Source organism: Anomaloglossus baeobatrachus, chromosome 8, assembly GCF_048569485.1.
Source record: "Anomaloglossus baeobatrachus isolate aAnoBae1 chromosome 8, aAnoBae1.hap1, whole genome shotgun sequence".
Lineage (NCBI taxonomy): Eukaryota > Metazoa > Chordata > Amphibia > Anura > Aromobatidae > Anomaloglossus > Anomaloglossus baeobatrachus.
This window is the reverse complement of record NC_134360.1, coordinates 37036179-37049184: the sequence shown is the minus strand read 5'-3', so window position 1 is coordinate 37049184 and position 13006 is coordinate 37036179. Positions and strand designations below refer to the sequence as shown.

Below are 13006 nucleotides of genomic sequence, written 5' to 3'. Positions count from 1 at the left end.
CCATAAAAAAGTAAACAAAGCAGAAAGATCATTGAAAAAAAAAATAATAATAAAAAAAAAAAGGTACAGTAAATGCCATTAGGACTACGGAGGCCGAACTTTGTCAAACGTTTCCAGTTACATTCTGGAAAAAAAATAATCATTGAAAAAAATAAATAATAATAATTATATATAAATAAAAAAGGGAACACTAAAATACCATTTTGTTGTTAAGTGTTCCCTTTTTTTTGAGCAGTATATACGGTATATATACGTGTGGATATAATATGTATTTATATATTTTTCTTCCAGTGATTATTTATTTTATATATTTTTTTTTATTAACACACACATAATATATATAAATATATTATATAAAAATAATCATTGAAAAAAAAAATTAATATAAATATATACATATGAATATACAGAGTATGTATGCATGTGTGTATATTATATATTATATACACATACACTCTGTATATTCATATGTATATATTTATTTATATTAATTTTTTTTCAATGATTATTTTTATTTTTATATATTATATATATATATATATATATATATATATATATATATATATATATATATATATATATATATATATACATACATACATACACACGCACACACATATACACACACACATAAATTTATTTATTTATGTTTATTTTTTTCAATGATTATCTTTATTATTTGTATTTTATTTTATACTTTCATTAATTACTCACAAAATAATCATTTTTATTCATTTATACATCCGATCTTACAATAATCCATTACTATGTTAATTTAGGCCAAATTTGTGGCTGCAATGATCCTTTGTTAGGTCGGAGTCACACTTGCGCGTATCTCGTGCGAGTCTCGCATCGCATCACCCGACTCGGCCTGATGCTCTCCGGACAGGAGCATCTCAGCTGCATAAAAATACATGCAGGCGATCCACTCCTGTCAGGAGAGTGCGGCCGTGCCGGGTGATGCGATGTGAGACTCACACGAGATACGCACAAGTGTGACTCCGGCCTTATGGAAGAGTTGTCACAAATCTCTGTAACAATACATTCGGTTCTGTACACCTGTAAAAGCTAAGGGGTTAAAGTGCAGCATAACTGAACCTGAGAATTCTAAAACTTACACTGAGCGGTCTAGTGGTTAAAAAAACAAACAAACAAAAAACAAAGAAAAACATGGCTGTTTGTTTCTGGAAATAGCGCCACACTTGTGTTGTGGTTGTGTCTGGTATTACAGCCTGGCTACATTGAAGTGAATGTGATTGAGATGCTGTACCAAACACAATTCACACATTTTAATTAATATTATTTTGTAAATTAATATGGCTGGTCTACTGGACTAAAGAAGACACCTCGGCACCCCATTGTACTTTTTGGAAAGTAAAAGCAACATAGGTATAAACCAAAAATCCTTTACGAGAATCCCCCCCCCAAAAAAAAAAAAAATTAAAATCAATATAAAATTCAACTGTATGCTGCACATTGGTAAATACACAGTCTATGGCAAGTCTTCAACAGTGGACGAAAAGGATCATGGCGGCCAAACTTTGTTAAAACCTCCTGGTTTCCTTTCAAAAGATCGAGGTAAGTTGGACCCTACTTTTGAGAGATTTTGGTTTATCTCATAGTCTTTCACTATTGTGTTTTGGTCCGTACTATGTAGTTCTTCAGGGGTGTTTGTGCTGCTTTGATTAAGTTTTAGCAAACCCAATTTTTGTAAAGCCTCTTGTCTAGTAGACATCTGGTTACAAGTCGCCTGGGGCAGTTGTTTGGAAGTCAAAGAAAGTTCTGTTTCCTTGGAAGTATCTTCGAAGGAAGGATTGGCTTGCTGATGGATAAATCGAGCTCTAAGCTCCTGGACATTGACCCCAGACCTCATTATGGTGTCAAACTTTCTAAGGTGGCTTGGATGAGAGCTGGTGGTCTTCTGTCCTGTATCTGGAGTAACTGTTATGGATAATCCTGGGCCATCTTCGGAGAAAGATTTAATGATCTTCATCTTAGATAGCGTTGGCTCATGCTCTGGTTTGTCAGACGGATTTACACTTTCGTTCAAACCTTTCCGGCTTCTGTCAAGATCTGAAAGTCCTGCGGAGTTCCTCAGATGTTCACTGGAATCTGGAAAGAAATAAAAATCAGTAATGATTAGAGGTTATGATCAGATTTTCAAGATCGAGGTCAGATGTTAGATGACTATATCATGGTTTCCTCATTGACCAATTTAGATAATCAAAGTGGGGTCAACCTGGCAGAAGGCTTGTTGGTTGGATGGATAAGAAAATTTGGAGTCGACATCGAGACCAGAAGATGACCTCAAGTATAGATCTATAGGGCCACCCTCAGCAAACCCAATGAAATCTGTGAAGGCTCAAAACTGATCATCATGGTTGACTTGTATGGCCGAGGTGGCTACCATGGTGGCTATCGAAAAACAATTTATTGCAAACTTTTTGGGACCATTTTTTTTATGAAAGGTGGACTCTAATTAGATAGTATAGAGAAGAAGGCCAGATATTGCGAAGCTTATGGTCTTTATGACCTTCTTTCCTGTCATACATTGGGCATATCCTTACCTAGACATCAAGAAAGATGCACATTACTGCCATTTTTGTAATTTCTTTTCTTGAAATGTAAAAATATCTGGTGGTCAAAGCTCAAGAAAGATTAAAATGGCATATTCCTTGGGTTGGCTAAAAAAGATTTAGCCCTCCTGATTTGGCGTCCAGTTCTCCGTGGCAACTGAACCAAGGTAATCTTCACTTCTTCAGCAAGTATCCTTAACCCTATATGCTTTTTGGGCACCTCTCATCCTTTCTAGCCTCGTCAAGACATGATGACGTGACACTCGTTGTGATGACCCGCGAGGCTTAATGACTTGGCTTCACCTTTTATTATAAGAGGCGCCAAGGACGCCATGATGAGGATACCAGCCTCAATAGTGAAGATCGCTCTGCCACAGTGAACCGGAACAGATGCTCCGTGGCAACTGAACCAAGGTAATCTTCACTTCTTCAGCAAGTATCCTTAACCCTATATGCTTTCTGGGCATCTCTCATCCTTTCTAGCCTCGTCAAGACATGATGACGTGACACTCGTTGTGATGACCCGCGAGGCTTAATGACTTGGCTTCACCTTTTGTTATAAGACGTGCCAAGGACGCCATGATGAGGATACCAGCCGCAACAGTGAAGATTGCTCTGCCACGGTGAACTGGAACAGATGCTGGACAGGGCAGTGTGAATGTTTTTGTTCTGCTCTACTATTCCCATCTTATCGGATTGGCCATCACACTATGGATTTTGTGGGTCGACTTGGAGAACCTCCCAAGAATGAAGGGTTGACAGCGTTGATTGGGTGGACTTTCATTATTATCTCCTCCACTTTTGGCCACCTGGCTGCCCATGGAACTAGGTCATCCTCCTTCACTTGGGCTTTAGTGCAGTTCATTTATGGCCAGGGACAACTGTCTAGTTCTCCGCCTAGAACATCAGTGATGTGAGGACTCTTCCACCACCTCATAAACCTCCTTAGGCCAGCGATCACTTACTGCATGTCATACATTTACACCCTATATGGCCCTTGTACAAGCTATAACTCTGCTCCCATACTTTCATGGTACCGGTAGAAGGTCTTTCACCTGCTCCACTTTCATCCTTTCATACTTGTTCTATTTTTAGGGAGTCATCTGGTTGAGAGTGAGGACTCTGTGTCAACATCCGCAATCGTTATAGCACATATATAGCACTTTAAAGATTTTTTAAAAGCTTTTATTGCTGTTTACATACTGAGATTGGCTGGGGAGGGGTGCCTGTATGTGGAATAGAGCTATGTACACAAGGGGAGCTCCACAGAGATGGTATAGGGAAGATGACCCAGCCTCAATGATTTCGGCCATCAATAATTAAATGTTGGAGCCTTTTTTCGAGCAATTCAACTTAGACCGTTCTCTTTTGAAGTCCCACTAAAGTTGTCACTTCTCCCACAAAAAAATACTGGCTAGTTATAGGGTATATTTACACATCTGTTAATACCTGCCTGGAACCACAGACAGGCTAGAGGAAAGCCCCTCACAAAGCAGGACCCCGAGAACCTCAAAAACCTTTAACCCCTATATAGGGATTTTGAATTACTGCAGTACCCCGGAAATCGCTACCTCTGGAAGGCAGCAGTCCAGAGTCGTCAGGCAGGGTCAAATCAGGAGATGCAGAACAGGGACACAATCAGAAGACAAGGACGTAGTCAGGAAACCAGGCAGAGGTCAAATCCGGATCTGGCAGCGAGGTACAACGGCAGGCAGGAGGGTAGTCAGAGAATAGGCAGAGGTCAAAACACAGGGATCACTTTTCAGAACAGAGCAGGAACCAGAAAGCAGGAATACAAAACTATTTCTGGCAGTGAGAAGCGGACAGGAGGGGGAATATTAGAAGGGTGTGGTGTCTTCCCATTGGCTGTAGCTGAATGGTGGTAATGTCAGCTAGAAGACACATGCCACCTACAGTCAGCCAGTAGTACTGCAGGTCCCAGGGAAACCCAGTTTATTGGATGAGCGAAGCCTGCATCCACGTGACAACATCCCAGATTTATGATTTGTTTTTCCTTTTTGCTAAATCATGGCAAAAAAATATTGTACGTGTGGTTTTAGGGTGGGCATGTGATCTGCCCCATCCATTGACTTCTGCAAGACAAGGTAACAAAGTGTCACGATACTGGTAGTAATAGCTGGAGCTCGATGGCGGGAACCAGGGAGAACGCTGAAAGCGGCAAGTACACTGACAAAAGGGATCTCAGGTACAGTCAGGGACTTGTAGTTCCACGTCAGATGCAGACGATAAACATGTTGCTGACAGGCGTGCGGGATACAGATTAGGAGGAAGGAACAATCCGGAAAGAGACGGTTCTAGCAAGTGAACTGCAAGCAGGAGCTTTCCACAATGTTGAAGCAATGAGTGTTCAACCAGGCTGGATACTTAAGACAAACAGGTGGTGAGGGAGGAGCTTATTGGAAGCATGCTCCACCATCTTGGCTGAGGGCAAGGTTAAGGGCGGGGTAACCAGAGAGTAGGTAACCAGGGCATTCCTGACACAAAGACAGAGTCAGGAGGTTGTCGAGGTCAGAATCACGATGACGGAATAAGAGTCATAATAATAGTCAGGCAGATGGAGAATTAAGTCAGTCCAAGTCAGCAACAGGAATCAAATAAGTTGGGTTAAACTAGGAAAACAAAACAGGGTCAGTATACACTTAGAACTGACTAAAGGTCCAGTCACACTAAGCAACTTACCAGCGATCCCAACAACGATAGGGATCGCTGGTAAGTTGCTAGGAGGTTGCTGGTGAGATGTCACACTGCGACGCTCCAGCGATCCCACCAGCAACCTGACCTGGCAGGGATCGCTGGAGCGTGGCTACACGAGTTGCTGGTGAGCTCACCAGTGTCCAGCCACACGTGCAGAGAGCAGGGAGCAGCGCACACTGAGCGCTGGCTCCTTGCTCTCCTAGTTACAGCACACATCGGGTTAATTACCTGATGTGTGCTGCAGCTAATGTGCACAGAGCAGGGAGCAGCGCACACTGCTTAGCGCTGGCTCCTTGCTCTCCTAGCTACAGCACACATCGGGTTAATTAACCCGATGTGTCCTGCAGCTACATGTTTACAGAGCAGGAGCCGACACTGACAGTGAGAGCGGCTGAGGCTGGTATCAAAGGTAAATATCGGGTAACCAAGGACAGGGCTTCTTGGTTACCCGATGTTTACATTGGTTACCAGCCTCCGCAGAAGCCGGCTCCTGCTGCCTGCACATTTAGTTGTTGCTGTCTCGCTGTCACACACAGCGATCTGTGCTTCACAGCAGGACAGCAACAACTAAAAAATGGCCCAGGACATTCAGCAACAACCAACGACCTCACAGCAGGGGCCAGGTTGTTGCTGGATGTCACACACAGCAACATCGCTAGCAACGTCACAAAAGTTGTTCGTTAGCAGCGATGTTGCTAGCGATGTTGCTTAGTGTGACGGGGCCTTTAGGGAAGTTTAAATAGGATGTGGTGCTGCCCCACAAGTCACACCAGGGAGCTGATGTCATGGGGCTACCACAATAGAAAGTGGCCTCTCCTATTCTAGGGGTTAGAAGGTCGCAGCGCGTTGCTACACTCACGCCTGCGCTGGTTGGAGCGGTTTTGCTTTCCTGTTAACCGTGCAGATTTCCCTTGGTGTTGCAAGGGTTAAAGCTGTTCTTTTGTCTCCTATTGTAAGGTTCAGGGTTTTCCATGGCACTTGTTGTCTGCTTGCCCTCGTCCAAGATGGAGTCTGTTGTCTCGTCTTGCCCTTGAACTTCCTGTCTGTCCTGCTTATATGTCCCGGTCTAGGATCCATTTCTTGCCTAAGTATTTTGAGCTGCTGGCTCCTGAATCACTCCTAGTTTGTTTCTGGACTTTCTGCTGCCACATGTTAGTTCTGTGCTCTGCCTCATTACTGCTCCGCTGCCTGCAATCTACAGTGCACTATCCTGATCCAGGCTATGGTTCCCTCCCTTCAAAGCTTCTAGGAGAAGAGCTCCATGCTGCTGGACTTCTTGATTTGTAAGAACTTAGATTCTCTGTTTGTTATCAGTGTACTTAATCCAGGACTCAGATCTGTACGGGCTGTGTGCTGGACTTGTTGCGGGACTCAGTCAGCCCTAGGAAGTACATTGGTTACAATGGTCCTCAGGGCCCTCTCTCCTCCTATACCAGTCTGTCTTGTACTGTTAATGATTGTTGTACGTATACCTTCTCTCACTTGTAAAGCGCCATGGAATAAATGGCGCTATAATAATAAATAATAATAATAATATGTTTGCTGTGCGCAGCCCTGTATATCATTCTGGACATTCAGGTAATTAGTGTTGTGCGCTTTCTTGCACATTATCCTGGACTTTCATGTAATAGTGCAGAGTGCACTTCGTATATTATTTCTGGACATTCACATATTAGTGCAGTTAGTACTTACTTTACTTTGTAGGTTCCTACTGTTATTCTGTTATTCACACTGTATGTTTATTATTTGTTAATACAGAGTATTTATCCAACCCTTGTCTCAGTTCTGTTATATTCCACGCCATCAGATTCCAGATTACTATATCCATAAAAATCAAGCTAGGGCTTATTTTTGGAGGAGGGCTTATTTTTTTTTGGAAAAACAGGGTATCACTGGCAATTACCCAGGCTTAGAGATGAGTATTTATACCAAAGGGGAGAGGATAGGCCAGTATGGAAAGCCTTAGGTGTAACAATTATGTACATTTTTACACCTAAGGCTTTCCATCCTGGCCTTTCCTCTCCCCTTTAGTATAAGTACTCATCTCTAAGCCTGGGTAATTGCCAGTGATGCTGTTTTTCCAAAAAAATAAGCCCTCCTTCAAAAATAAGCCCTAGCTCAGTGATGGCGAACCTGTGGCACTCCAGCTGTTGCAAAACTACAATTCCCATCATGCCTGGCCATTCAAAGCAAAAGCTTTGGCTGTGAAGACATGATGGGAATTGTAGTTTTGCAACAGCTGGAGTGCCACAGGTTCGCCATCACTGCGAAGGCTTTAAATATACAGTAAGACCTACTCCAAAAATAAGCCCTAGTTAGTTAGCGTGTCAAGCGCTAGATTATGTCACTAACATCACAGAGACAGAACCTAACTCTGAACACAAAATAGAGGCGGAAGGCACTCACCAGGTTTGCTCGATAAAAGTTGTTTATTCGACCATCAGGTCAGGGGGAAAGGCGGGAGGGAGGAAGGAACACACAATCCGTCGGACGATGGCCGTTTCGCGTCTTTACAACTGACACGTGAATTTGGAACACCGGATGGACTCATGGAAGCGTCAGTTGTAAAGACGCGAAACGGCCGTCGTCCGACGGATTGTGTGTTCCTCCCTCCCTCACGCCTTTCCCCCTGACCTGATGGTTAAATAAACAACTTTTATCGAGCAAACCTGGTGAGTGCCTTCCGCCTAAGTTTTGTGGACTGTGTGGATTGTCGTCTATTGGAAAAAGCACCGCTTCCATTGCTCTGTGGATCTACTGCCATATAGTGCGATGATAAGTGTGGATCAAGTGGATTGAGCGGTGAGCTTGCTGAATAGTGCCGAGTGGTTCCTTCTTCCTCTTGGATAACCTAACTCTGAAGGCACTACAATAGGCATAATGTTGCTCTCAAATCGACCTGCTGCTTCCTCTCACCATGGCAGGGAAAAATCTGCCCACCTGCTCCCGAGGCCCACCTCCTTAGTGTTGTCACCTGGTTCCCGCCTCCTGGTTGCTACTGTGCTATGTTTGCTTGGTCGCCACTCTAGAGTCCTCCCGCCTTCGGAATGCTGCCTCCTGAATTCCGCCTCTTGGCCGCTACCGCGCTATGGTATGGGCTTGGCTGCTGCTCCAGGGTACCACCTCCTGCCTCCCGAGAGCCTCCTCCTCCTCCCACCTTCCCGGCCGGCCCTGCTCGCTACCGTAGAAGCAACCACGTGTGACATCACAACCACCATTCATGAGTCCCGCTCCAGACTCCCGCCTTCTGCCCCCTCCCGGCCGCATAGAGAAGAAGAGTGTCACTGCCACACACAGTGTTTTGAGAGTGCCAGTAAGTGTTACCATAAGAGACACTGACACTGCACCAGCAACTGTGAATGTAAGTAAGGGTTAAGGTTACTAACCCTAAAGCTGGCCATACACCTTGAAGCTGAAGCTAGCCATACACCTTGAAGCTGAAGCTAGCCATACACCTTGAAGCTGAAGCTAGCCATACACCTTCAAGCTGAAGCTAGCCATACACCTTCAAGCTGAAGCTGGCCATACACCTTCAAGCTGAAGCTAGCCATACACCTTCAAGCTGAAGCTAGCCATACACCTTCAAGCTGAAGCTAGCCATACACCTTCAAGCTGAAGCTAGCCATACACCTTCAAGCTGAAGCTAACCATACACCTTCAAGCTTGAGCTAGCCATACACCTTCAAGCTGAAGCTAGCCATACACCTTCAAGCTGAAGCTAGCCATACACCTTCAAGCTGAAGCTAGCCATACACCTTCAAGCTGAAGCTAACCATACAACTTCAAGCTGAAGCTGGCCATACAACTTCAAGATGAAGCTAGCCATACACCTTCAAGGTAAATTGAAGCATAAACGTGTGATTGTTGTTCATGGAAAAAAAATAAGCCCTCTCCCAAAAATAAGCCCTAGCCCTTTTTTTTGGAAATGAAAATATTATAAGACCCTGTCTTATTTTTGGAAAAAAACTGTAGCCTGCTATACCTTGGTATCGGTGTGGAGGTGTGAGCTGTGCGTGGAAAAGTTGCATTGGACTCCATTCTGAAGCTAGCTGCCTGAAAGTTTCTTTTACCCATGTCTGTCTTATTCCCATTTGTGTCGTTATCATAGAGCAGGACTAGTATTTCTGCTGCCCTGCGCACTAGTCAGGGCCAAGCTTAGGGTAGGAATGTAATCACTACATGGGGTGAAAGAACCCATCTGATTACAATTAGTAATGAGCGAGCACTACCATGCTCCGGTGCTCAGTACTGGTAACGAGCAGTTGGATGCTCGGATGGAACCAGAGTATAATGAATGGAAGTCAATGGAAAGATCTTCTGGAAAAATGCTTGAGTTTCCCATTAACTTCCATTCTACTCTGTACACAAGTTGTGCCCGTCAGAGCTTCCAGCTGGTCGTTGCGAGTACGGAGCCCCCCCCGAGCATGGTAGTGCCCGCTCATCACTAGTTACGAGTACAGAGCACCTGAGCATGGTAATGCCCACTCATCACTAGTCACGAGTACTGAGCACCCGAGCATGGTAGTACTCGCTCATCACTAGTCACGAGTACCGAGCACCCGAGCATGGTAGTGCTCGCTCATCACTAGTTACGAGTACCGAACACCCGAGCATGGTAGTGCCCGCTCATCACTAGTTACGAGTACCGAACACCCGAGCATGGTAGTGCCCGCTCATCACTAGTTACGAGTACCGAACACCCGAGCATGGTAGTGCCCGCTCATCACAATACATTCTGGACAGATAATGTGACTATATAAACTGTATACCTGGTGTAAGATGGCTGTTGGACATATAGTAGATGGGAGGTATGTATCGCAGAGGTGGTTATCCTCTGTGATATAAACCCGGGTGTAAGCCCTAGTACACGTAGTAGTAAAAGAGTTCATAGGGCGCCTCAGGGCTGGGTTTTACGAGCAGCCGGAGACATGGGTGGGTCTGGCTGCTCACATACCCCCACCCATGGATGTGATACATGTGTTAAAATGGAGACTGTTTGTCTCACACATGTTCTGTGTGTGTGGAGGTTTGAACACCTCCATCGGATATTGTGTTTGGGAAATCTTATGCGGGTGAAACTACAGATATACATACAGAATATTTACTTTGAGTTATACTCAATATTTACTATATTTCCTAATATTAAATATTAGATATATTAAAAAATATCAAATAATAATATTAAATATTTATGCAATATTTACTTTGAGTTACTTTGTGTCTGAAAAGGCTGTTCTGTTTTTCCCAAAGTGGTTTATGAGGACATATTATACCTGTCATTACCTCAACTAGCAGCCAAATGAGTAGCAATGTCACACTGGGTAAAAAGTGATAAGAAACAAAATAAAAAAAAAAGTTGTCATCATAATGTGTCATAAACCACCCTGGACTTGTAATGTGCAGTACCGTTCTCTACCTCTAGTGGCAGCAAACACCTCCCGTAAACAACTGCCTATAGAATATGAACAATTGATCACATTCAATATGTTCTATTTGCGGATTTGAATCCATCCTTGTTTTTCATCCTTTGATATCTCAGTACACAGCACGTCACCCCCTTGTATTTGGCCGGGGCAGCGGACGGCTATTTGTACAGCATGTTAGGCAGCTGCGTCTTAAATAGAAAAGATAAAAAACACAAAAGCGGAGCGAGTGTTGGGATAATTATCCTCTGCCCGAAAAATATTCCACAGGAGCGTTCAAATTGTCAAATAATACCCGCAACATCTGCTGCAGGGAGATGAGCGGCTCATGTTACACCAAGAAGAAACCTGGGCGTCAGCTCGAAAAAAGAATACCGAAAAGCCGAGGATAATGCAAACATGGGCAATGGGGACAGCGGTAGACTTTACCCCTCAATTATTAGCCAGGGGCAAGTTTGGGGTCTAATGATTTGGGGATCTCATAATTTAGCAGTCTAATTTACAGTCTGAAAATATAGGTATGATGCTAGTTACCACTTACGGGTAGTACAAACGGTAGAGTAGTCAGGAAGCCGAGGTCTGGTAACAAGAGGACACATATGGACACAGGGAAAACACAGAGGCGTAGTCAGGTCACGATCTGAAGGTCAAAATTCCGGGAAGGCACGTAATGGATTCAGGGAGTAAACTGAGACGTGGTCAGGTAACGGTCCAAAGTCAAAAGCCAGGGGGTCATGACAGGAACAGGGAGCGGGCAGAGAGAAGTCAAACAACGGTCCGGGGTCAGGAAACAAAGATCTGAGCACAGGCAGAAACACAGGTCAACAGCACAACAACAGAACCAGAATGTACGACTGACAAGGTTCTAGGAGAGCATGCTCACCCAGAAGATGGACCATCTGATCAATCAGCACCTCCCACAACCAGCATGGAAGCCTGCGTTGTCAATCAAATTCCCAGATCAGTAGCAGAGCATCTCCTAATGTGCAAGATGCTCTGCACTGAGGAATCATGACAAAAGGTGTCTGGGGGTCTGATAAAGAGGTAGTCTGATCTTTGGCTTGATAAGCTAGGGGTCTGGGGCCTGATATTTTAAGGGTCAGGGTCTAATAGATTAGGGGTCAAGGGATCTGATAATACAGAAGTTTGGTCTAGGGTTTGATAGGTGTTAGGGGGTCTGGAGCATTATTTAGGGGTCAAGGGTCTAATATTTAGGGGTCTGGTTTACACTTTGATAATTTAGGTATCCAAAATTTGCAGTTCTGGAGTCAGATAATTTAGTTGCTCTGGGGTCTAACAATCTAGAGGTCTGGTCTGTGGTCTGATCGGGTTAAGGGTCCTGGTCATTCAGTTTAAAGGGGTATTCTCATCTTCAAGATCCTATCCCGATATGTAGTAGATGTAATAATAATAGTATTAGCAAATACTTCCAATTAGAAATGTAGTATAGTTCTCCTATATAGCCATGTCTCTTACCCCATGTGCAGGGCATTGCAACTTAGGTATCTATGGTTACGTCCATTCATTTAGTGGCAGTTAGTTAGTTGCTCATATTTGTAGTCATGGATACCTAAGGTACTGTAATGCCCTGCACATGAGGTAAGAGACATACTGTAGTTAATCAGGAGAACTATACTACATTTCTATTATATGATTATTATTATACCTAGTACATATTGCGTTAAAATCTTGGAAATGAGAATACCCCTTTAAGGGTTTAGCGGTTTGGGAGCTGGTCATTTAGGGATTGTGTATAGAACATTTGGAGTCTAGGCTCTGATAATATAGTCGTCAGGGGTCCAATAATTTAGGGGTCTGGTCTGTGATCTTGTAATTTACTGATCTGGTGTTTGATAATTTAATAGTCTGGTTTGAGGTCTGATAATTTAGGGGTCTAGTCTGCGGGTCTTATAATTTATTAGTCTAGTCATTTAGGTCATCTGGTCTCGGATTTGATTATTTAGGGGTCTGGTTTGCGATTTGATTATTTAGAAGTCTGGTTTGCGATTTGATTATTTAGGGGTCTGGTTTGCGATTTGATTATTTAGGGGTCTGGTTTGCGATTTGATTATTTAGGGGGCTGGTTTGCGATTTGATTATTTAGGGGTCTGGTTTGCGATTTGATTATTTAGGGGGCTGGATTGCGATTTGATTATTTAGGGGGCTGGTTTGCGATTTGATTATTTAGGGGGCTGGTTTGCGATTTGATTATTTAGGGGGCTGGTTTAGGGGTCTGATATTTAAAGCATCTAAGATGGGGTCTGATAACTATGGATCTGGTCTGGGTCTGAT

The 13006-nt window shown here is 43.6% G+C and overlaps 1 protein-coding gene across 2 annotated transcripts in view; it reads right to left on the bottom strand.

The window, feature by feature from the left end:
* Positions 1 to 613: 613 nt before the first annotated feature.
* The window catches only part of LOC142249129 (uncharacterized), a 43634-nt gene continuing 31241 nt past the window's right edge, over positions 614 to 13006 (bottom strand). For both annotated transcript variants that reach the window (XM_075320728.1, XM_075320727.1), the window contains one exon: positions 614 to 2112. In XM_075320728.1, the coding sequence (XP_075176843.1) occupies positions 1526 to 2112 (587 nt within the window). In that variant the 3' untranslated portion in view covers positions 614 to 1525. The remainder of the gene's footprint in view (positions 2113 to 13006) is intronic.